This window comes from Heloderma suspectum, chromosome 2, assembly GCF_057233095.1.
Source record: "Heloderma suspectum isolate Gila_16-S chromosome 2, 16-S_ref, whole genome shotgun sequence".
NCBI lineage: Eukaryota > Metazoa > Chordata > Lepidosauria > Squamata > Helodermatidae > Heloderma > Heloderma suspectum.
In genome coordinates, this window is record NC_139459.1 from 407,379,028 (window position 1) to 407,402,317 (window position 23,290).

Consider the following 23,290-nt stretch of genomic DNA (forward strand, 5'->3'; position numbering starts at 1 on the left):
GGAAAGATTGAAGGCAAAAGGAGAAGGGGACAGCAGAGGATGGGATGACTAGATAGCATCACCGATGCAATGAATATGAACCTGAGCATGTTCCAGGAGAGAGCGCAGGACAGGAAGGGCCAGCGTGCTCTGGTCCAGGGGGTCACGAAGAGTCGGAAATGACTGAATGACACAAGGCGCAGCTGGGGCGAGGCTGTCCTCCACAGGGGCATGATGCTCACAAGAGGCTGCAATCATGCTTGTTCCTGTGGATTAATTGCCCACCCCAGCAGCCACTATTTCCCCATACGTTAATGGCCCAAGGCGTCAGCCAATTGAAATCTAACACGTGCAGCTGAAAAGCAGTACCTCCTGGATTTCTGCCTGGCTCACAGGCCCTGCAGGGGCCAGGTTGTGGGAAAATAAGAGAACAGCCGCAGGGGTCGCTGGCAGCCAGGACTCCCTCCCTGCATCTGCATAGCAGACCAAGCCACTTTGCTTTTCAGTCCCCAGGGGGGTGGGTAGCAGCCTCAGGTCTTCTGGGGCAGCAAGAATCACCGAGTGGTGTGGTACCTTAGAAACGAACATTTGTTTGGACCTCAGCTTTGCAGACTAAAAAGGAACCGCGGTGGCTTAGTGGTTAAGATGCTGAACTGCAGACTGGAAGGTCGGCAGGTCAGCAGTTCGAGACCCGAGTGCTGCGTGACGGAGTGAGCTCCCGTCTTCAGTCCCAGCTTCTGCCAACCTAGCAGTTCGAAAGCAAGAAATTGCAAGTAGATAAATAGGCACCGCCTCGGTGGGAAAGGTAACAGCGTTCCGTGCATTTCGGTGTTCAGTCATGCCGGCCACATGACCACGGAAGCGTCTTCGGACAGCGCTGGCTCTTCGGCTTAGAAACGTGGATGAGCACCGCACCCTAGAGTCGGACACGACTGGTTGGGGACACCTTTACCTTTTTTTTTTGCAGACTACAACCCACCCTCAGCCCTAAGTCTTGCTGCTGCAGGGATGGAGAATGGTCCATCTCATGAAGCAGACCCCATCCAGGAGAGCTCATGCCCTCGTCCAGCTAGCTGGCTGGGGAAGGGTGGGCCTTCTGCAGGCTAAATGTGCATGGGATTGAGCCCTCCTTCGTCTTTCAGGTGCTTGAGGCTTTGCTTTTCAAGATGTGGTAAATTTGGACTGTCTGGAATTCTCATTTCCCTCCAGCATCACGTAAAGAGCAGCAGGGATCAAGGACAGGGCTCACACACAGGACCGCCTGGGGCATAAGGTCTTCACGCCACCCTGCGGCGCACTTGGAATGCTGTGTCTCCCCATCTCAGGAGTCCAGCTGAGTTGGTGACAGTGAAGGGCAGCCAAAATGTTCAAGGGACTGGACCAGTTGTGCTCCAAGGGAAGACTACAGTCTTTACAGCTGGTTTTGGGAGGGTGGCCAGGGACCTAAGGGCAATGTCCTTCTCCTGTCTATGGACCAGCCAAGCCTTCCCCAGGCTGTGGGGTCACAGAATCATAGAACTCCAGGAGAGAGCAGCGGACAGGAGCGGACAGGAAGGCCCGGCGTGCTCTTGTCCGCGGGGTCACAAGGAGTCGGACACGACTGAACGGCTGAACAACAAAGGGGCCTATCAGACCGTCGAGTCCAACCCATATCGCTCTGGGCCATCTGTCTGGGTTGGACATGGGAGGCATGACGTGATGGTGGTTCCTGTCCTTCCTGGAGGAGCAGTCTCAGAAGGTGATGCTGGGGGACCTCTGCTCCACCCCATGGCAATTGACCACGGGGGTACCGTGTAGGCTTTTGAACATCTACGTGAAACTGCTGGGGGAAGTCACTGTGCGGATGACCCTGGAGTCTGCCTCTTGCTTCCATCCAATGATCCCAGGGAGGCTGTGGAGCTCCTGAAACAGTGTCTGGAGGCAGCTTTGGGATGGCCAAGGGCAAACAGGCTGGGAGTTAATCCAGACAAGAAGTATGTACCGTGTGCAGGAAAACCCACCAAACTGGACAGAGGAATACCCGAGGTCCTAGATGGGGCTGGGCTCCCCCTGAAGGACCAAGAGCTTCGCTTGGGTGTGCTCCTGGTCTCAGCGCTAACGGGGGACGCTTAGGTGGCAGCAGTGGCCAGTACTTTTTACCAGCTTAGGAAGTTATGCCAATTGTGACCCTACCTGGAGAGGGAGGCTCTTGCCTCAGTTATTCATGTCTGGTGACACACAGGCTAGACTTCTGTAATGCACTCTATGTGGGGCTGCCTCTGAAGATGGGTTGAAACGTTAGCTGGCGCAGCATGCAGCCACCAGGGCATTGGTGGGGCCTGAGTGGTCTGTCGCAGCAAGATTTCATAGAATCATAGGGGTGGAAGGGGCCTATAAGACCATCGAGTCCAACCCCCTGCTCAGTGCAGGAATCCAGTTCAAACCATCCCTGACAGATGGCTGCCCAGCCTCATCTTGAATTCCTCCAGTGTGGGAGAGCCCACCACCTCCCTAGGGAATTGGTTCCATTGTTGTATTGCTCTAACTGTCAGGTGGTTTTTCCTGATGTTCAGCCGGAATCTGGCTTCCTGCAACTTGAGCCCATGACTCCGTGTCCTGCGCTCTGGGATGACCAAGAAGAGATCCTGGTCTTCCTCTCTGGGACAACCTTTCAAGTACTTCAAGAGCGCTATCCTGTCTCCCCTCAGTCTGCTCTTCTCAAGGCTAAACATGCCCAGTTGCCAGGCCTGCTGCAGACAGAGGAGGATGGCTGAAAGCTAGGCCAGCCACACGATGCATGGGGGCAAATCGCCCCCCTCCCCGGACACACAGAACAAGGCCTCGTTGGCCAGGAGTGCTGGCTGGCTGGCTGGGCAACAGAAGCGCAGGAGGCCTAGAGTCCGTCACAAGAAGCCAGAGATCCGGCGCCTGCCACGGGCAAGGCAGCCGAGAGGCACTAGCCTGGTTGCATTTAGGAATTTATTCAGAAGGTTTAATACAGGTGTTGATTTAAAAACACATAATAAGAAAAAAAGAGTTGAAGAGATGATGCAGATAGCCACTGGCACCTCTGGTCCATGAGTGGCAAGCGCCCCCCTCACTTCCGGTGGGTGGGCGCCGTGCCAATGACGCACTCGTTCACCTGCAAGGCAAGACAGGTGGGCTGGGGGGGGAGCAGCCCCTCCCCGAGACAGGAAGGGCCACCAGGAGCTGCCTCCCTCCAAGCCAGAGCTGCACTCCTGCTAGGCCACGATCCGCCACCCCTCTCAGCAAGGCCTCAGGCAGACAGGGACCCACCAGCTAGCAGAGCCCCCCAAAACGGCCTCTTCTCCTCCCCTCCCCTGACACTTACTTTCCTAGCAAAGCGGAGGGAGTTGAGGGACTCTCCAAAGTTCTCCTCCAAGGGAGAGATGTTCACAAACATAAGCCTGGAAGACAAAAGAAAGGTTGCGGGGAGGAGGCAAAGGCAGCACCGCTACCACCCCTCACAGTCAGTGCTGCACCTGGAGCGGGTGGGGGACAAGGTGCCCCCTCCCCTCTTCCGGCTAGCCCCCCCAGGCCCACTCACATCTTGGAACTGCCGCCCAGGGAGTTCTGGAGGAGATAGGTCAGCTTGCTGTTGCGGTAGGGGATGTGGGCCTCCTGCAATGGGAGGGACGAGGGAGACTCTCAGGGGTGTCGTGGGAACACCCGCTGGAGCTAGGAGTATCTGGCCACGATGGAGGCACCGGGGCAGCTGACGGAATTAAGAAGGCGCCCCTATGAAGGCTGCCTGATGATGGGACCGCCTTTCAGGCGAACATCGGACGGGGCAGCGGGCAAACCTCGGGTTTCTGTTGCAAGAGTCTCATCTGCCAGCACCGCATCGGAATCGGCCGCGCCTTGCTCTCGAGCATGCAAAGGAGGCCGGGCGGAATGCCACACCTGCGCAAGCCGCTCTGGAGCAGCACGCGCGGCCTTCCGGGAGTCCCGGGTTATCTGACGGCCGCTGCGCCAAGTCAGAAAGAAACCCTCAGCACGCCTGGGCCTGGCGAGGACAGAGCCCCGTCATGCCCAGGGTGGCCCTGGCTAGAACCAGGCCCCCAGCTCTCATGCAGGAGGTGGCCGGCATCTGCATCCCTTCAGGCTCGTCACCCTCCCTGGGCAGGGTGCCCCCTGCCTGGGTACCTTGTTGCTGAGGGCCATGATAACTAGGCCCAGGTTGGAGAGGCTGCTGTTGATAGCCTGGGTCTCCCTGAGGCGCTCCCCCTTCGAGAGAGACTTGTCCAGGCGCTCGCTGCCCGCCAGGTCCACCAAGCTCAGCACGGCTGCGGGAGGAGAGGGGGGGATGAGAACGGGGCCCAGCCTTCCCTCGGCCCCCCTTTGGATTGCTGGCCTGGTGCTGGGCTTTCCTGGTAGGATCCACCCGGAGGGGCCTCGTGCTCCAGGGACGGGGAGCGGGAGACGCAGCCAAAGCCTCCGGGCTGGCCAACAGCGGGAGCAAAGTGCGGGGCGGGGCTCCCCCAGGCTGCCCCACTCACAGGCAGTGTGCATCTCCCGGCGGGTGTTCTGGCCCTCGATGCGGAGCTGGAAGAGGCTGTGGCTGCGCGAGGAGCGCTCGTTGAGGCGGGTCTGGGCCACTGAGCGCTGGGACTGGGCCCGCTGCAGCAGCTGCAGCACCTGGGGGGCGCAGGGGGAGGAGGAGGGGTCAGCGGAGGCAGAGCCGGACGTGCCAGGGTGCCCTCTGGATGGCGGGAGGAGGAGGCTGCAGGGGCACTCCGAGGCCCTCTCTCCCAGGAGGCCCCCAGCAGCAGGCCTCCCTGGAGTAGGGCCCCAACGGAAGCCCCTCCCTTTGGGAACCAGAGGCCAGGAAGGCCGCTGCTGGGGTGACATCAAGCCTGCTAGAGCCCTGCAAGGTAGCTGTGGGCCCCCTAAATGGGGCGGGGAGACTGGGAGGGAGCCGAGGGGCCATGTCCTGGCTGCCAGGAGCCTCCCAGAGATGTCTGGCTGTTCCCCCAACAGAAGAAGCCTCTTTTTGGGCCAAGGAAGAAGCCGCCCGCTCCCCTCGCTTGAACCTCCAGAGGGGCCTGCAGCCCGCCCCCTGCCCCAGGCATCAGAAGGCACCCACCAGCAGGAACCCAGCCTCTGCCGGGGCCAAGAGGACAGCAGCCCCGCCCCACTCGGGGCTCTGCACCAAGCCGCCAGATCTCACCCCAGCCAGACCCTTTGGGGCACGCACTCCCCCGTGGGGCCCCTCCCCTGCCCAGCCTGTGCCAGCCTTTGAGCGCGCATGCACACGCTCCGGTACCTCCTGCTCTGAGGCGACGGGAACATAGGACAGGTTGGGGACGTGGAGCTCCTCCGTGCGCTGGCTCACCCGCCGGATCTCCAGCTCGGAGCTCTGCTCTGGCCGCAACACCAGCAGGTCCCGCAGCGACTCGTTGTAGATCTCCAGGAAGTTGGCTGTGAACTGGTACTGGGAGGGGGGAAGGGAGAGGCAGAGGGAGAAGGAGAGGCAGAGCACGGCGGGCGCCAGGCCAGCTGCAGGGCCGGGGGCCCAGCCCTCTTCTGCCTGCAGCACCAGCAGCCGTCTCTGCCGACGTGCCTGTCTTTGCACATGGCCTGCCAAAGAACGTGCCAGAGACAGCCCCCCCACCCCCTTTGGGCTACCACTGAAGAAGAGGTGACCAGCTCAAAACAGCAACAGAGGCGACATTTTAGCTGGCAACATTTACCAGATCCCAGGACCCCTTTCTGCATGCAGCCCATCTTTGGGGCTGGCTTCAGCTGTTAGGATGAACACATCTGACCAGAATCGTTTCTGACACAGCAAGAACCACGGCTTCCTTGAGGCCCCTCCCTCCCCCCACCCCTGGGGGGTCTCCCCTGTGCCCCACAAAGCCTCCTTACCTTCCAGCCCTTGGCCTCCATCTCGTGGGAGGCCTGGAAAATCTGCTGCACTGCCCGGGGGATCATGCCAGCGGTGTCGGGGCTCAGGTCATCCGGGCCCTCCATGGTGTATGTCTTGCCGCTCCCCGTCTGCCCATAGGCAAAGATGCAGACGTGGTAGCCGTCCAGGGCAGACTGCGCAGAGGAAGAGGAAGCTGTCAAGCAAGTGCCTATGGCCCCCCTGCCCCCGCGCCAGCCCCCGCCCCCACCTGTACGAGCAAGGAGATCTCCTCAAAGACATCTTCCTGGGAGCTGGATGGCGGGAAGACCCGGTCAAAATGGAACTCGTACGCGACGTCATCCTTGCGCTCACGGCCAACATGAGACTATGGGGAGAAGTGACAGGGGCGCTGCTGCTGCTGCTACCCTCAAGGGGGACTCCGGCGCCCAGGCCCCCCACAGTGGCTCCCCACGCCCTCCAGCTCCCTGTGCAGAGGAGGACCTGTCCTCTTAGGCTGGGAGTTGGATTCCTGCCCTGAGCAGAGGGTTGGACTCGATGGTCTTGTAGGCCCTTCTAACCCTCCTATTCTATGATTCTGACCCTCAGTTACCGAGCGAGCAGCCACTCCAGATGACGGCGCCAAGCCTTTTTTCTGGAAGCCCAGGCACCCATGGCTAGCAACAGCTTGGCATCAGGCCCACAGCTCGCTGCCGGTGGTTTCTGCCACACGCTTCCGCCCACCAGACAACAGGGGCCCCTTATGCAGCTGCCCCACCTCCCCTGACAGCATTGCTGTTCCTCCCCAAGCTGAAAGCAAGCGTAGCAAAGCATGCTGAAACATAAGCCCCCAGCAGGCTTACTCACGTCCTCCGCCTTGGAGAGCACGAGGCTCCTGTTGTCCTCGTCGGGGAAGCTCAGGTGACCCATCCCCTTCTGGGCCTCCTTCTCGGCGGCCAGCAAGGGGCGGACACGGCAGAAGACGCGGATGTTCCCCTGGAAGACCAAGAGAGGCCGATCAGCAGCCAGTGGGACCCCCGGAGGTGGCGCACGCCTGCCCACCCACCCCCAGGGCACCTTCAGCTCCTGGACGGTGTTGTGCAGGCGCCGGCGCTCCATCTCTAGCTCATGCAGCTTCTGCTCCAGCGCAGCCCCCCGGGCCTGCAGCACCTCGTTCTCCCGCCCTCGCTGGGCCAGGCTCTCCTTGGCCAGACACAGCTCGGCCTGCAGCAAAGCAGGGGGAGAGCTGGTTAGGGCCTGACCGCATGGAGCACGGACAGACCCAGGCCTTGATGGTGACAGGCTACGATAAAAGAGGCAACCAGAAGCTCCCTCAAGACCATGATCCCAGCATATGGTCAAGAAGCATCTACGCTGGTGGGAGCTCTTGGTGGGGCTCAGCTCCTCAGCCCTCTGTAAAGAGGCCACAGAGCACCTTGGCGCTGTGAAAGTGTTGCCTTGCAAGGCTCGGGAAAAGGGTCAGATCTTTTCAGATTCTGCTCAGAGCAGCATCGCACATTCGCCATCAGTCACATGTGTCGAGTAACCCCCAGGGCTGCTCAAGCACCACCTTGCCCAGAGGGGAAGGGAAAGCTATGTGCTGCCTATTTGCTACCAGGCCAGATTTGCGTTTTTGGTTCTAGTGTATAAAACTCTAAACTACTTGGGATGAGGACCCGTGGGAGAGCGCCTTCCCTAGTACCAGGCTCCCCAGTCCCTGAGGTCATCAGGTGAGGCACTCCTGGTGGTTCCACATGGAGCTATGGCCTGTTTGGAGTCCACCCACCCGGAGAAGAGCCTTCAGCATGGTGGCCCTCTTCCTTGTCTGTGGAACTCCCTGCCTCTGGAGATCAGGCAGGCACCAGCACTGTGTCGTTTTGGGCACCTGCTGAAGATGTCTTTACCTCAAGAAGCCTTCCTTGATTGACCAGGCATGGTTTATTAGTATTGGGTTTTTTTTATAAAGCTTTTAATACGTTACTCTGTCTCTTTTATATGTCTCAATATGGTGTTTTATTCTTTTTAGTTTTTATCATTCACCATCCTGGAATCTGTTCAAATGTGGAGTGGAATACAAATGTTGAAAATACATAAATGCATCTAGCTTTCAGGAAGTTGCTCCCCCACACACATCTTTCTGGTTGTTTTTACTGTTGTACTATATCATTGCTATTAATGCTAACTGTTTTTAAAACATAAATCGCTTTGAACAGTTCTACTGAAAAGGAGCAGACTAAAAACTTCAGCAAAACAAACTTCTCGATGCAAGATACTTAGCTTGCTTCTTTTGGGGGGAAGAACTTGTCCCAGAGGCTGGACAGCCACCTGTCAGGGATGCTCTGACTTGGATTCCTGCATTGAGCAGGGGGTTGGACTCGATGGCCTTGTAGGCCTCTTCCAACCCTACTACTCGAAGCCAACGTGGATTTGTGGAAGAACAAGTACTGCCAGATGAATCTGCTCTCATTTTTTGATCAAGTGACCTCCCTTGCTAATTGTGGGAATGCTGTAGACATCATATACCTCAACTTCAGCAAAGCTTTCGACAAAGTACCCCATGATCTCCTGATGAGCAAACTGGCTCAAAGTGGGATAGATGAAACAACGATCCCGTGGATCCACAGTTGGCTACAGGATCAGACTCAAAGATCAATGGGACCTTCTCAAACTGGGGAGAGGTAACGAGTGGGGTACCGCAGGGATCAGCCCTGGGCCCAGTGCTCTTCAACATTTTTATTAATGACTTGGAGGAGGAGGTGCAGGGAGTGCTGATCAAATTTGCAGATGACACCAAATTGGGCAGGATAGCTAATACTTTGGAAGACAGAAACAAAATTCAGTGATCTGGATAGACTGGAGCGCTGGGCAGAAAACAGAAAGAGAGATAAATGCCAAGTTCTGCACCTAGGAAAAAGAAACCAAACGCACAGTTACAAGATGGGGGATACGTGGCTCAACCACACTACAAGCGAGAAGGATCTTGGAATTGTTGTCGATCACAAGCGGAATAAGCCAACAATGTGATGTGGCTGCAAAAAAGGCCAATGCTCTTTTGGGCTGCATTAATAGAAGCATAGCTTCCAAATCCCGGGAAGTCCTAGTTCCCCTTTACTCAGCACTGGTTAGGCCCCATCTGGAGTACTGTGTCCAGTTCTGGGCACACTTTAAGAAGGATGCAGACAAGCTGGAGAGGGTTCAGAGGAGGGCAACAAAGATGATCAGGAGACTGGAAACAAAGCCCTACGAGGAGAGACTGAGCATGTTTAGCCTTGAGAAGAGAAGACTGAGGGGAGATATGATAGCGCTCTTCAAGTCCTTGAAAGGTTGTCACAGAGAGGAAGGCCAGGATCTCTTCTTGATCATCCCAGAGTGCAGGACACGGAATAACGGGCTCAAGTGACAGGAAGCCAGATTCCAGCTGAACATCAAGAAAAACTTCCTGACTGTTAGAGCAATATGACAATGGAACAAATTCCCTAGGGAGGCAGTGGGCTCTCCCACACTGGAGGCGTTCAAGACGAGGCTGGACAGCCATTTGTCAGGGATGCTCTGACTTGGATTCCTGCATTGAGCAGGGGGTTGGACTCAACAGCCTTGTAGGCCCCTTCCAACCCTACTATTCTATGATTCTACTATTCTATGATTCTACGACCCCTCAGGAACAAAGGCACTTTACACCAAGTAGGAAGAAAGGATGGAGGGGGCTGTCCAGCTCGCCTCCTAGAGGCTCATGAGGCTGAACAGGCTCCTTTCTGCACCTGCTTCAGTGGCCCAAGACAACTGACTTGAGCCGTAGTGTCCTGCCCTGCCCCTTCCTGAGTTCGGAGGGGCTGGCCTCCTACCCCAGCACGGTGTTTATTCCCCCCGTGTTGCTGAGCCAAGGCACAGAACCACGAACCCCCTGCCAGCCCCCCTTTGGGGGTGCCCGAGTCATGCAGCTGTTCCGGGCAGGTCCCTGGGCAGCCCCGGCTGCATCCCGCCCCATCCCCTGCTCACCTCTTGCACATCCAGCCGGGCGGCCAGGCCCCTGTTGGCCTCCTCCATCTCTCGGTTGACCCCTTGGAGCTCCCCGATGGTGCAGGTCTGGCTCTGGAGCATCTCCTCCAGCCGCTGCTCCTTTTCCTGAAGCTCCAGCACTCTCTGGAAATTGTCCTGGGCCTGGCCTTGGCAGAGCTGGAGCTCTGAGGCCAGCGTGCTACGCAGAGCAGGAAAGGGTCAGAACCCGCAGCCCCGGGGCGCCACACCAGCTGCAGCTGCTGCTCCCCTCCCCTACTCACTCAGCCTGGCTGCTCAGCTCCTGGTGCTGGGCCGTCGCCTGCCTCAGCTCTGCTTGCAGGTCATGCAGCTGCTGCTTCAGGGCCTCATTCTCCCCAGCCAGGCCCTGGACTTTCTCCTTGTAGGCACCCACTCTGGCACGGAGATCGCTCACCTGCCCCTTCAGGTCCCAGGGGGCCCGCTTCTTCTCCCCCCACCCCCTGTGGTGGAAGCAGAGGCTGCTGGGAGAAACAGAAAGGAGGCCATGAGGAAGAGGAGGGGCCCCAGCAAGGGCTAGCGGCTGGCACCTCAGGGACTACCCTTCTTGGGTGTCCTACCTGGTTTGGAGGGTGCCGCAGGCAGCGGCCGACGGATCATCACTGAGGGAGGGACAAACAAACCAAAGTGAGACCTGGCAGGACCCACCTCGCCCCCTCCATCCCCCCTGCTCAACCCATCAAATTGCTACCTTTAGAAGCTGTTGCCAGGCCTGCCACAGCCCTGGAGGACGGCCGGTGCTTTCCTGTGGAGAAAATGTTCTTAGTCAAGACAGAAAACGGCCCACAGCAGGCCTCTCAGACCTTGTGGCTCCTACTTACCTGATGCCCGGTGGCCTCGGTGTGCAGCAGGGGCTGCGGGAGGGGCCCTTGGCCGGGATGTGGCCACTGTCAGGATGCCACGCTTGGTGGGGGGACCCCGAGCACGTTTCTGGGAAGAAAGAAGGGGCAGCAAGCAACCACCTACTTTTATTATTATCATTACTGCTATCTACTGTTATTACTAGAGAGTGAGCTAGGTGACCACCAAAGCTTAACTTACTCACGGGGGCTGTTGCGTTGTGCTGGGCGCACCGTTTTTGCTTGATTTAGGATCATTTGAGCGTTGTTTACTTGGGTCTTGTTTTAGTGTTATCTGAGGGCAGCCTAACCCCCAAACAACCCCTGCCGCCTGGGTTCGCACAACATGGCAAGCCGGGCGCCATGCAAAAATGCTGCCTGTAGGCGGCCAGCCCAACCTGAGAGCTCAGTACATCAAAAGCCAGGGTGGGCTGCTGGGGTGCACGAACCAGATCTCTGTGTCTAGCGAGCTTTGCCCCATCCTGCTTCTCCCTGGGGCCTGGCTGTGTCCAGGGCAGCCTGAGGCGGATAGACAAACAAGCAAGAGAGCTGCAGAGCAAGCCCAGCTCTGCCCCTGGAGGAAGAGGCCTGCAAAACCTACCTGCTCCTCCTTAGGGGGCTCATTCTCGTTGGTGGCGGGCCGCTTGGGCCGCAGGCCGGGCACAGGCAGTCGGGAAGTGCCTTTCAGCACGGACGGCCCTTCCCTGTCCGTGTTCATCTTCTGCTCCGTCAGAGGCAGCTAAAGGGGGAAGAAAACCGAAGAAGAGAATGACAAGGAAAACGGGTGTCCCAAGGGGCCTTCGAGGCTATGCTTGTGCAGCAAGAGCCCCCCCCCCCCGACTCCACCTTGCTTCATCCACCGGGGCAACGGGAGCGAGATGCGGAGGGGACAGCCACCACCCCAGTGCCGCATCGCCAGGCAGGGTCTCCTTTCCCACAGCCTGCTCACCGGAAGCAGGCACGCCATTGTCTGTGGACGGACCCTCTCGGCAGGCACACGGCAGCCCTCGTGCCAGCTGGCCAGGAAGAGGTGGAGAAAGGAGGAGCGCAGTGAGACGGGCTGCGGAGGCGGCAGCCTGCTGCCCCTGCGGATGGACCGAAGGCCGCGGCCGCGGAGGAATCGCGGCGTGCCCAGGCCCGTGGCCTGCCCCCGGCCGCTCCTCTCAAGGGGGCCGCCCCGCTCCGGCCCCCTGGCCGAGGCGCGGCCCCCGCCGCTCCGCTGGCAGCAGCCCGCCCCCGCCCCCGCGGGCAGGGCACGGCACGGAGCAGAGCTGCCGGCGGCCGCGCCAGCCCCGCGGGATCAGGCCGAGGCTCTTCAGCCGGGCGCCCCGCGCCCTCGGCCAGGCCTGCCGCGCGGGCTGCGAGCCTGCGCGTGCGGGGGGCAGGCGGCCCCGGACCCCTCCGGCCGCGCGGGGACGGCAGCCGCGCCAGGTGGGGGCCGGGCGGCGAGCAACGGCGGCGCCAGGCGGGGCGGCGCCAGGCGGGGCGGCGAGGGGGGGGCCCCGCCCCGGGACGCCTCGACTGCGAGCCCCGCGCGGCGGGGGCCTCCGCGCCCCAAGGCATTTTTATCCGCCACTGTTCCCCCCCTCGCGCGAAGCTCCTGACCGTCAGCCGGGCGGGGGGAGCACTCTGCACACGCCCAGAGGACGCAGCCGCAGCCTCCGTCCGTCTCTCCCGCTCTCGCGCGCGCCGTCCGCCAACGTCCGCGCGATTCAAAGGGGCCTCCCGTCGGCCCCCGCGAGGAGCAGGAGGGACAGCCGCCGCAGCCTCCGCGGAGGTGCGTCCCACCCAATCGGCAGCGGACGCCGCGGGGGCAGCCGGCCAATCCGCTCGCTCTCTGGCTCAACGGCGCCCCGCCCTTCCGTCCGCGCGCCCAAGGCACGGAGGCGCCTCTCGACCGGCCGACCTAGCTAGCTCCGCCCCCGGCGCTGCCGCGCGCGCTCCGCGGGGAGGGAGGCGAGGCAGGGGCGTGGCCCGGGCGTGCGCGCGCGCCTCGCGGGCGGCCCCTGCCTGGCAACGGCCGCAGAGCCGCGCGAAGGCCGGCTGGGAAGGAGTGGGAGGGGCCTGGCGGAGGGGAGGGGCCAGCCACGCCACGCCCCCTCAGGCAGCCATTCCACAGGTGGAGCCCCAGGCAGCCTTTCCACAGGTGCAGCCCCCTTGCCCGCCTCTTGGAGTTCCACCTGTTGAACGTCCTCACCGCTCCCTGCCACTAGGCCTGGGCTGGGCGTTGCTGCGGGTGGGCGGCGGGGGTTCAGCGCCGCTCGCCCGGGAGCCGGGGGGCTGCTGCTGCCGCCGGGGCCTTTGGGGCAGGAGCAAACGGGAGGTGAAGCAAGGGGGCTCCGGTCTGCGGCGGGGGGCCGCCTCCGCGTGTGCTCCCTTGCGGCAGCGCCCCCGCCGCGGCCTGGGAGGCCCCCCGGCGGCTGGGGCTGCGGACAGGCCCGGGTCTCTCGCTGCGGGCGGGGCCCGGAGCCCGGGGGTCCCGTGCATTCAGGCGTTCCCGGAGGGGTGCGGGCAGCGCAGCGCAGCTGAAGGTCGCGTAAGGGCACTGCGGGGCGCGGGGGCAGGTAGCCCGTGCGTTCCGGCAGGTGGGCGAGGCGGGGGAGAGCAGGAGGGGAGGGCGAGAGCGACCCGGGCAGATGCTGCCAGGGCGCCCCCGTCCGGGGGGGGCGCGGCCCCCTCTCCTCCTGCCGCTGGGGCCCGGCCCCTCCCCGCGCCTGGGCCGGGGCAGCCCTGCTCAGCAGGGTGGGGGGGTACCAGGGGGGTGCCCGTGGCCAGCGTCCCTCCGCAGCCCCCCTTGCAGCCCCCCACTCCGGCTGCTGCGTCACTGGGGCTCAGCTTGAGGATGGAGCCGCAGAGGGTCCCGCTCTCTCGCCTCTGAGACCCCCAGGCCCCCCTCCCCGTGGGGAGGACGCTCGGCAGCCCCCCGCCAGCCAGCCAGCCAGCGCCAGCAGCGGGTAACGGAGGGGGGCCCAGACAGCGTCCCCTGCGATCCAGTGGGCCCTCCGCTCCCCCTCCCCTGGCAGAGCCCCCCATCACAACATGCCCAAGGACCCATTTTCCGTGGGGGTGGGGTCTGGTGCGTGAGGGGGTGGGATGCCAGTCTGGGGTTGGGGCTGCTCTGCCACAGGTGAGGCGCGCTGAGGCGCAGGACGTCTGGGTCCTCTGGGAGAGGATGGAGGCCTAGAGAGGGGGCCCTGGAGCAGGGTGGGGGTGGGGGGTCATTCCCCTCTCTCTTGAGCTGACGCCTGGCGCCTGTCTCCCCACATGCCAGAAGGGCGCGATGTGATGGCGAGTGAGCCCCCCACCCACTCCTCCGCCGCCACCCGGGTGACGCGGACCAGCGCCCGCCTGACCTCCGGCCCCTGGAAGCGCCCGGCAGGGGCTTCCTCCGCTTCCTCTGGCCCCCCCGCCGGCCCCCCTGCCGGCCCCAGCAGCAGCACCGCCCCCGGCTGGCCCAGATTCTGGGAGGGCCAGGATGTCTTGGCTCGCTGGACGGACGGGCTTCTCTACTTGGGCACCATCAAGAAGGTCAGTGCCCCTCCTCCTGCCCCCCCGCCGGTCTCCCCTCCGCCCTCACTGATTGCTCCCCCTGCTCCCCCCCCCCGCAGGTGGACCCCCTGCGGCAAGTGTGCCTGGTGCAGTTCGAGGATGACTCCCAGTTCCTGGTGCTCTGGAAGGACATTAACCCTGGTCAGTGTTCCCAGTACCCACCAGGGCCCCCAGCCCCTTCCCTCAGCCCTCCGGGCTCAGGGGTCCCCAGAGGTCCCCGGCCCCCCACCATCTCGGCCCCTGTGTAACATTTCCGGCTGAACATCAGGAAAATCTTCCTGACTGTTAGAGCAATACGACAATGGAACCAATGACCTAGGGAGGCGGCGGGCTCTCCCACACTGGAGGCCTTCAAGACGAGGCTGGACAGCCACCTGTCGGGGATGCTCTGACTTGGACTCCTGCCTTGAGCAGGGGGTTGGACTCGATGGCCTTGTAGGCCCCTTCCAGCTCTACTATTCTATGATTCTTTGATGGCCGTGCTTGTGCCAGTGGGGATGCCAGGCCAGAGTGACACAAAGCCCCCCCTTAACTTGTGCGAAGGACCCTCTTTGATCCGGCTGCCCCAGTTTTGGGGAGGGCCAAAGGGGCAGAGTACCCCCCCATTGCCCCCAGGTGAACTCCTTCGCGGTGAGTAGCGCAGAGTGGAGGAGGAGGTGGCCGTGATGCCCCTTGAGGAGTGGGCTGCTCAGGCATGTGATGGGGGGCTGGTGGTGGTGGTGGCGGCCCTGCGGGGCCCCTCCGGCCCGTCTCCCTCCCTCCCTCCCTCCGCAGCGGCCGTGCCTGGGGAGGAGCAGTCGTGCTGCGTGTGCCACTCGGAGGCCGTGAGCCCGGAGAACCAGCTGGTGAGGTGTGAGAAATGCAGCCATGGTGAGTGAGCGAGCGAGCGGGCGAGTGGGGCTCCCCGAGGACCTCCGTCCCCCACAAAAGCTGGGGGCTTCCTCCCCGCCCCACGCCCGCTGACTTTCCTGCCGCCCCTCGCCACAGCCTACCACCAGGAGTGCCACCTTCCCAGAGTTCTCAGCGACAGTGCTTGGACGTGCCGGCAGTGTGTCTTCGCGGTGGCCACCAAGGTGAGGAGCGTGGCAGTGGCAGGAGCTGCTGCTGCGTCGGGCCCCTCCCCCCAAACAGCCAGGGCCCTTTGACCTGCGCCAGATGCTCCTGCCCCGTGGCATTGGGCTTTTCTGCCCCATTGCAGGCGGTTTCAGGGGGTGGAAAGCCCCTCCCCCACTTCTCCTGAGAGTTCTTTTTCTCTGGAGCTATGTCCCGCACACATGAGGCCTTCCTGCCTGTTCCCCCCGCCCCGTATCAGCCTGGTGAGAGCCTGCCTGGGCTTTCAGCATTCTGCTGCAGGGCTGGGATGTGGAATTACTTCCCTGCCCATCTTGGAAACTGCCTCAGCAAGAGGTCACTCCCCTGCTCTCCTCCCTCTCCTCTCTGCCACCTCCCTGGGCCTGACGCCTGCCTCTCCCTCCCTCTGCAGCGGGGGGGTGCCCTCAAGAAGGGCCCCTACGCCAAGGCCATGCTGGGCATGAAGCTGGTGCTGCCGTACCAGCTGAAGGTGCTGGAGTGGGACGCAGAGCACCTCACCAACCGGCAGCAATGCTACTGCTACTGCGGAGGCCCCGGCGAGTGAGTGTGCGCCTCCGGATGGGGGCGGCTGGGGGGCAGCCCTGCAGGCAGGCCAGGGTGGGGGGCATTGGTCAGAGGGCGGGGCCTCTGCTGTGGCCCCGCGTCCGGTGGCAGAGGAAATGGCAGCTGACCCTGGGCGGGTGGTCCTGCTCCCCTTGAAGTGTGGGCAGCCCGGGGGGTCCCAGGCGGCAGGCCTGGCCTCTGGGCTTCCTGTTGGGGCAGCTGGTGGCCCCACGCGGGACAAGCGGGGCCTGTTCTGGCCGGCCCAGCAGCAGAGCCCCCCTGAGGTGCCGTGCTCTCCACCTGGGCCAGGTGGAACCTGAAGATGCTGCAGTGCCGCCAGTGTGCCCAGTGGTTCCATGAGGCTTGCACCCAGTGCTTGAGCAAGCCCCTGCTCTACGGGGACAGGTGAGGGCTCCCGGCCGGGGAGGCGGGCAGGTGCCAGAGGGGTGGTGGGAGCCTGCGGCGACCCCACTGACCCCATGCTCCCCTGCCGCAGGTTCTATGTCTTCGAGTGCTGCGTGTGCACGGGAGGCCCCGAGAGCGTCCGGCGCCTCCCCCTGAGATGGTGAGTACAGTGGGCGCCCTGCCTAATGCCAGGAGGGGTCGGCGGCAGAACGCTTGCTGGAGCCAGCGCTCGGACTGAGTCGCTCCTGCTTGGTGGCATGGGCCATTGCCTCGCTTCCGCTCCCAGGTCGAGGTGCGAGTTTTGGCTCGGAAGCCCTAAAGGGCCTGAGTCTGCGCCTGGCCAAGCATGGCAATTGGTGCCCTAGGCCCCGCTCTGGCCAGCTGCCAGGAGACTGGCGGATCCCAGCGAGAAGGCTTGCTTGGCGGCAGCCACCCCCAAGGAGCAGCGCATGGCTTTGGGCTGGCCTGACTTCCTGGACTGGTGGCGGTGGACGAGGGCAAGCGCCGGTCCATCCCATGTTGCACCCGAGGGTGGCTAGCAGGGCAGGAAAGCTGCCGAAGACCAGCCGCCCCATCGTGGTCTAATTTCCAGCGGGGTGGCAGCAGCCGTGCGAGTCTGTTGCAGCAAAAACAGCCAAGGCTCTCCTGGCACCTTCAAGACTCGCAAATTCATTCTGGCAGAAGCTTTTGTGGACGCTGCCGGAGGCATGAAGTGTTGGCCTCAAATTGATGGATCTGTATGCCCTGCTGGGGGGTGGGACGAGTAAGCTGTGCAGGCAGAAAGAAATGCAATGCAAACTGTGCAGACGAGGATGCTTACCCTAACAGGAGCCATGCACAAAATAATGTAGGGTGAGAACACAGACATTGCAGTGGTGAACCGATGAAGTATGTAGTGTGAGTTTTTTAAAAAAAACACCCCCCACACCCTTTATTTCTTGTGAATAAGGACAGAAATTACTCTCTTGATGAATGGGACTTCAGCAATTCCACCGTAAGGCCATTGGCGAAGTGGCTTGGGAGGATGAAATGTTCCCCCGCTGCCTTCTGAACGTGGCCATTCCTCATGTCACACTTGTGTCCGTTATTCTTTTGCACGGCCCGTTTGCCCCATGTGCAACGCAGCAGGGCACTGCTGGCAAAGGCTGGCATCTGTCGCCTTGGAGGGTGAGCAGGTGTGGGGTGAACCCCTGACATCGTGGGTGGCATTCTCAGGTCCTGGAGTGGCATCGCCAGCATAGATGTGGGGGGCAGAGCTGGCACCTCGGGCTGCCACAGGCCAAGGACAGGTTCCTGTGTCTCTATCTCTGTTGCTGCTGGTGAGTAGCCCTTTTATGTGGGATGGGGGTGGCCCCAAGCAAGTGCAGGCCCAGCACCTGCGAGGTGGGCTGCTGCCCAGGGTGGGCTGTAGTTCGCTTTGTTATTCCACAAAGTGAGCAGACAGATCAAGAGGGCCAGGCTGAGAAACAGGAACCACCTGCTGCAGGGCAGATCCAGGAGAGGAAGCCCGGAAGACCCCTGGGTGCCACTGACCGTACCCAGCTGAGACCGCTCTGCTGCAGTGGCGCTTGCATTCCACTTGCCCCTGACCACATGGTCGGCATCCGCCCCGCCAGCACGTGCATGTAGGCCTGCCAGCCTGAGGTGGGCTCTCCGTGCATCCCAACAAGCAGGCAGCCTCTGCAAAAGCTTCTGCCGGAGGCAAAGTGCGAGACTCCAAGGGCCAGGAGGTGCTTGGGGATCAGGGGCGTGGAGGCGCTCCCCACACTGCTGCCCCACGGGAGCCGGGACGCAGGGCCTTCTAAGAGGGGGCCTTGCTGCCCAACAGGGCATGTTTGTTGCTGCAGCACCACTCTTTCTGCTCCTCCCGCAAACTCAAAATGGGCATTAATTGGCTAGAAGACAGGCAAGAATCAGCCCCTTTGGGGTCTTTGGTCAGGGGAGGGGAGGGCAGGGCAGGGCGAGTGGTTGGGCTGTTGCAACGCGCTGCTGCCCCAGCGTCCCCGTGCCTCGCTGCTGCTTGTGGTCAGGCATCATCTCTGTCCTCCTCTGGTGCCCTGCAACAAGGCGGGGCAGCGGGGAGAGATGTGGCAGTCCTGCAATAGCGCCTGGCAGAGCCACGTCCTGCTGCCGCCCCAGGCAGCCCGGGGCAAAGCGTCAGCCTGGCCCCAGCGGGCGGGCTGGAGGACCCCTTCCCCAGTGCAACAGCTGCAGAGAGCTTTGGGGGTGCCCCCCTGCCCACTCCTTACTCCAGCATTCCTTTGCGCAGTGGGGGCCTCTTGGCGGGTCAAGGGGAATGACGCCTCTCTTGAGACCCAGCACAGCGGTTGGGTGGTGCTGGCTGGGGATGATGGGAGCTGTCCAACCGATCTGTACGGAGGACAGCAGCGTGGGCCGAGCTTGGCCAGCCACCCTCTGTGTCCCTCCACGACAGGGCCCTTGTGCGAGTCCCTCCGCCTGGCCTCTGCTTGTGGGAAGCAGCGTCTCCTCCCCAGCGTCTGCCCCGTGGAGGAGTGGCTTCTGGCCCGCTCTTGCAGCAGCATCTCTGATTTGGTTCAGTGTTTAGATATTCACCGTGGCTGAAGTGCGATTGTGACCATGCCAGATTTTTAAGAAAAGAACCACCTGTTGCTCAGACTACCAGGAGGAGACCGCTGGCCAAGCGGTCCCTGGCGAGCTGAAGGACTGGCTCTGCCGGGCCTGGGGCCCAGGGGCAGAGGCCACGTTCAAGGCAGGCGGGGCAGGAGGAGCAGGGCCTTGCTGAGCGGCACCTGTTCCGGAGCACATACTGCGGCAGATTCTGCTGCCGTGGGGAACTATCCCTGTGAGACTTGTGGGAATGGGGCCCGATCTTGAACGTGGCGCGCAGTGGGGCTTCTGCTGGCTTTCTGGAGCGATGCCCGGCTTTTTAGGACGAAAGCTCTCGCACAGCAGCGTGCGTCCCCTGAGCCAGCCTTCCCAGCCGGGCACCTCACACCAGCATGGGCAGCCACGCCCATCCTCCCCAGGCAGAGCGCCACCCCCTGTCCCCGGAGGGCACTGCCACAAGCCGTCTCAAAGGCCCCATGGAGCCCGCAGCTGTCTGTGTCCCTTGGTTGGCTGTAAACCAAACGGCAGAAGTGGGGAGCGCATTCCCAAGTGGAGGAAGCCAGCCTGCTTCTTGCGAGGGGCCACCCAGGGCCATGGGGGCTACCCCAGCCCCGAGGCCAGTGTGTGGGGAGACCTTCCCAGCCCACAGGGGCTCCATGCGGGAAGGGAGGCTCTGCCGTGTCCCCCCGGGCCATGCTCACACGCGCGGGTCTTTGCAGGGTGGATGTGGCCCACCTCATCCTCTACCACCTCAGCATCTGTTGCAAGAAGAAGTACTTCGACTTCGAGAGGGAAATCCTGCCTTTCGCCAGCGAGAACTGGGACAGCCTCCTCCTGGGAGAGGTGCGGGGCATGTGCAGCGGGACGCCAGGGTGGGCTCGTTCTCCCGGGCGGGCGTGCGTCCACGGGCGCCTTCCTGGCAGGCAGCACTCCCCCAGCCGCCACACAGCTGAAGCCTTGTGGATGGCCTGCGTGGAGGGCAGAGAACAGGCCACGAGCCCAGTGCCCTGGGGGTGGAATGGAGGCTGGGCTGGGCTGAGAACAGCTTTGTGGGGCCCAGGGGGCCCTTTCCTCTTGCTGACCCCTCCCCTCTCATTGGCCCCTGCAGCTCTCGGACACACCCAAAGGGGAACGGTACAGTCAGCTCCTGAGCGCCCTGACCGGCCACAAAGACAGGTAGGCCTGGCTCTCTCTTGCAAGACCTGCCGCAGGCCCTCCACTCTCTGGCCTGGTGGCCCACGGAATGCCTGAGGCCCCTCCAGGAGCCCCCAGGGGAAGCCCACCAGCAGGAGCCCCCCAGTTATGTACCCCAGCCCCTGTCTCTGGGCCGGGACTTTGTATTCCTCTGCCCCCCCCCCCCGCCCAAAGGGCTCCCTGAGCAGCTGTCGCTCCTCGCCTGCAGGCATGCAGCCTCCAAAGGCAGACAGGCAAGGAGAAAGGGGCGGGGTGGGGAAGGAGAAGGAGAAGGAACTCTCCAGCAGGGCTGGTGGAAGGGCTCTGCGCTCTGCCTCCTCCTCCCTGGAGGCGTCAAGCGGGAGGGACGTGCAGCTGCCCCTGCAGACACTGCCCAGGAGCCCCAGGGCAGCCCTGTCCAGCCCCCCCCCCCCCCGCGCGCGTGCACCCCCGCCCGCCTGACCCCCCCCCCCCCCCCGCCCGCAGATTCATCTCTGGCAAGGAGATTAAGAAGCGCAAAGGCCTCTTTGGGCTGCACCTGCGCGTCCCGCCTCCTGCACCGCGGATCACAGACGGCTCTGGGGACGGCAAGCCCCCCCTCGTCTCTGAAAGCAGGTGAGAAGCAGCTCTCCCCTTCCCCAGCCCAGATCTCGGGGGGGGGGGGCTGGCCCGAGCACAGGCCGCAGAGGGTGCGCCTGCCAACTCCGGCAGGGCGTCTGCTCGGCCTCCTGGCCCCCTCCGACTCTTCAGCACCCCCTCCGTGCTGTGCAGATAAGGAGGGTCTCTTACAGCTTCCTTTCAGGGCAGGGCAGGCGTGGGAAGGGGCCGGAGTGCAGCAGGAGCAGGCGGCGCCCGGGCGGGAGGGGAGCGGCCACGAGTGCGGAGCAGCGCAGCGCCCAGGAGAGGGAGTGGCTGGAGGGAGCCCTCGCTCAGGTAACATGTGGGGGGCCCTGCTGAGCCTGCGTGGCTGCTCGGGCCCACGGCCATGGGCCCGGGCGCCTGGGGATGGGGACCTGCCCCTGAAGCCGCCACCGCCTCTGTTCCCTGCCAGGAGGTGGTGCAGAACCCAGTCAGCGCTAACCAGACCTACGGCGGCTACGGCGGCACCTCCAGCAACTACAACTTCCGCCGCACCGACGCCCGCTGCCAGGACAGGTGAGGGTGCATCCGGGGGCCCGCCTGGGGAGGGGGCGGCCCGGCCCGGCCCAGCCACGCTCCACACTGACCGCCTGCCTCTCCCCACAGTGCCCCCATCCGGATGTTCGCCTCCTTCCATCCCTCAGCCAACACCGCTGGGGCCTTGAGGTGAGCGGGAGGGGTGGGGCGGGGCGGGGCGGGGCAGCCAGAGAGGCGCGGGCACATGCCTTCAGGGCGGCCTCTGTCCCCAAGAGTGGCTTGGAGGCCTGGGAGGCTTGGGGGAGGGGGGAGCAAGGGGAGACCCCCGGCCCTTACAGGGGGCTTTTCCCACTGCCTTCAGCCGGGGACAGCAGTGGCATTAGGGGCAAATGGGCCCCTTGGGGTATTCTGGGTTTCTGCCCCCCCAGGACGTCACTTTAAATCGAGGGCCGGGGGTGGAAGCTGAACGGTGCGCTGGGCAGGGGGTCCGAACGGGGGTGGGGAAGTCCTGGCCGTGCTCTTGCTCCTCCGCTCCAGAGACCCCGGCTCCACTGGTACAGCGCGCTCGTGGGCCTGGCCCTGGCCTCAGAGCAGCAGGGCCCGCGCAAGGCTCAGAAGGCAGGCGGCAGTGTGGAGGCCTCCGGGAGGGTGCCAGAACCCCTTGAGGGCTACACTGCACGGCGCAGCCGGGAGTCAGACAGCCGCCTGCTTTCCTGAAGGGGCTGCAGCCGCCGCAAGGCGCGGCCTGGCTCGGCTCTTGGCGGCCTGTGCTGAAGCCTCCCCAGCCGGCCACGGAATCGGCTCCCTCTGCTTTTCCCAGAGAAAAGCCAGGCCGGTGCCGGGCAGAGGGGCCAGGCAGGCAGCCAAGAGGGAGCCCCCGCAGGAGCCTGGGCGTCACACAGCATTCCGGACCTGGCGGAGAAGCAGAAGTCGGTCCAAGGCAGGGCTCCGAGTCACACCGGCAGAGGGGAGGACGTGAGCGTGGGGTGCTCAGTTCCAGAGCTGCGCCCTTCCCTCCTCCGGATCATCACCACCCAGCACAGGAGGGCTCCCGGGGGTCCTGCTGGTGGCGAAGCCCCGGGGCCACGGTCCAGGCTCTTCAGCGGCGGGGCCCTCAGGGCTTTCTGGAGGGTGGGATCCAGGGGGGCACAGGTAGCCTCGCGAAGGCTGGGAGTGCCCTGCCCCAAACAGTCCAGGTGGCAGGGATGTGGCCCACCCTGAGGGCCGCCGCCTCTTGTGGTGCCTGGGTGGGGGTCTCGGGTGCACTGCCGGCTGACCTCCCTCTCTCCCCTTGCAGCACAAGCAGCGGCCCCTCCCTTGACGCTTGCGATGCAGCCGCCGCCACCTCCACGGAGTGCGAGAGCCCCGAGCGGGCGGCCCCCTTCCCACCCCATCCGCCCCCTGCTGCCAAGCGCCCAGCCCAGGCCCCCGCTCCGTCGTCCCTCTGCGCCCCTGCCAGCGCCCCTGCCAGCAGCAGCTACTTCGGGGCCATGGGGCGGCTGGCGCGGGGTGAGGCAGTGCGCATCCTGGCCAGGCGCGTCACCGCAGACGGCACCGTCCAGTACCTGGTGGAGTGGGACGGGGGAGGCATGTTCTAGCTCCCCGCTGCTGGGGCTCCCAGAACCCCCGGAGATGAGATGGACTCCCAGCCCGGCTCAGGCCTGGGAGAGGAGGCTGGGGCTCCGCCTGGTGAAGAGCGAGCGGCCGTGCCATGGGGCTGAGGGCCCCCCCGAGGAACGTGGATTGTGCGCTTCCTTGCCAAGGTGGACAGGAGCCAGGGAGGGGGCAGAGGAGGACGCCAGTTTCTGCCCCCTGCTGCCGCTTCCTCCGCGCCCCGTCTGCAGCTGGGCCATCAGCGTCCTGAACAAGAGTTTTATTTCGGTTTATTTTTTTACTGTTTGTTGGTAAAGGTTTTATTTAAGGAGGCCTGCTGAGAGCAGGAGAGGGCGCTGCTTCCCTGGGGGCACGGGCGCCTGCGCCCCACCCCGCCGCTTCCGCGTGTTGTGGCCCGCCGCTGCTGCCGCTGCTGCACTGACTGTACAAAGCGCCACGCTGAATAAAGAGCTTCTGGTCGAGACCGAGTGCCTGCGTGTGGTTCCTGGGCGGCAAGCCCCCCGCTGCTGGCTGG

General features: G+C 63.3%; 2 protein-coding genes across 8 annotated transcripts; one reads left to right on the forward strand and one right to left on the reverse strand.

Annotated features, from left to right (window-relative positions):
* Window positions 1-2,856: 2,856 nt before the first annotated feature.
* On the reverse strand, window positions 2,857-12,409 carry KIFC1 (kinesin family member C1). Its single transcript, XM_084841287.1, is given in 18 exon segments — window positions 2,857-3,100; window positions 3,311-3,386; window positions 3,527-3,600; window positions 4,126-4,265; window positions 4,479-4,617; window positions 5,246-5,413; window positions 5,848-6,021; window positions 6,096-6,212; window positions 6,692-6,820; window positions 6,902-7,048; window positions 9,821-10,019; window positions 10,102-10,292; window positions 10,295-10,320; window positions 10,417-10,458; window positions 10,548-10,601; window positions 10,678-10,786; window positions 11,297-11,434; window positions 12,301-12,409. Coding segments are annotated over 17 exon segments (1,947 nt in total). The 5' UTR covers window positions 11,414-11,434; window positions 12,301-12,409; the 3' UTR covers window positions 2,857-3,055.
* Window positions 12,410-12,504: 95 nt separating this feature from the next.
* On the forward strand, window positions 12,505-23,245 carry PHF1 (PHD finger protein 1). 7 transcript variants are annotated; one of them, XM_084841295.1, is made up of 15 exons: window positions 12,659-12,841; window positions 13,967-14,223; window positions 14,304-14,385; window positions 15,019-15,114; window positions 15,232-15,317; window positions 15,728-15,876; window positions 16,189-16,284; window positions 16,376-16,444; window positions 19,593-19,716; window positions 19,982-20,049; window positions 20,533-20,661; window positions 20,838-20,979; window positions 21,098-21,201; window positions 21,292-21,351; window positions 22,460-23,245. In XM_084841295.1, the coding sequence occupies exons 2-15, from the start codon at window positions 13,981-13,983 to the stop codon at window positions 22,758-22,760; spliced, it is 1,749 nt and encodes a 582-aa protein (XP_084697421.1). In that variant the 5' UTR covers window positions 12,659-12,841; window positions 13,967-13,980; the 3' UTR covers window positions 22,761-23,245. The 7 variants fall into 7 exon arrangements, with proteins under 7 accessions (XP_084697418.1, XP_084697421.1, XP_084697420.1 ...); XM_084841294.1 differs by lacking the exon at window positions 12,659-12,841 and adding an exon at window positions 12,874-13,226; XM_084841288.1 differs by lacking the exon at window positions 12,659-12,841 and adding an exon at window positions 13,514-13,649.
* The last annotated feature ends 45 nt before the right edge of the window (window positions 23,246-23,290 follow it).

Bases quoted from the DNA above. Each gene is read 5' to 3' on its own strand.
- PHF1 (XM_084841295.1), top strand. From the start codon at position 13,981: ATGGCGAGTGAGCCCCCCACCCACTCCTCCGCCGCCACCCGGGTGACG. The intron at 16,285-16,375 runs GTGAGGGCTCCC...CCCCTGCCGCAG, and splicing joins CCCCTGCTCTACGGGGACAG to GTTCTATGTCTTCGAGTGCT. The intron at 20,050-20,532 runs GTAGGCCTGGCT...CCCCGCCCGCAG, and splicing joins CTGACCGGCCACAAAGACAG to ATTCATCTCTGGCAAGGAGA.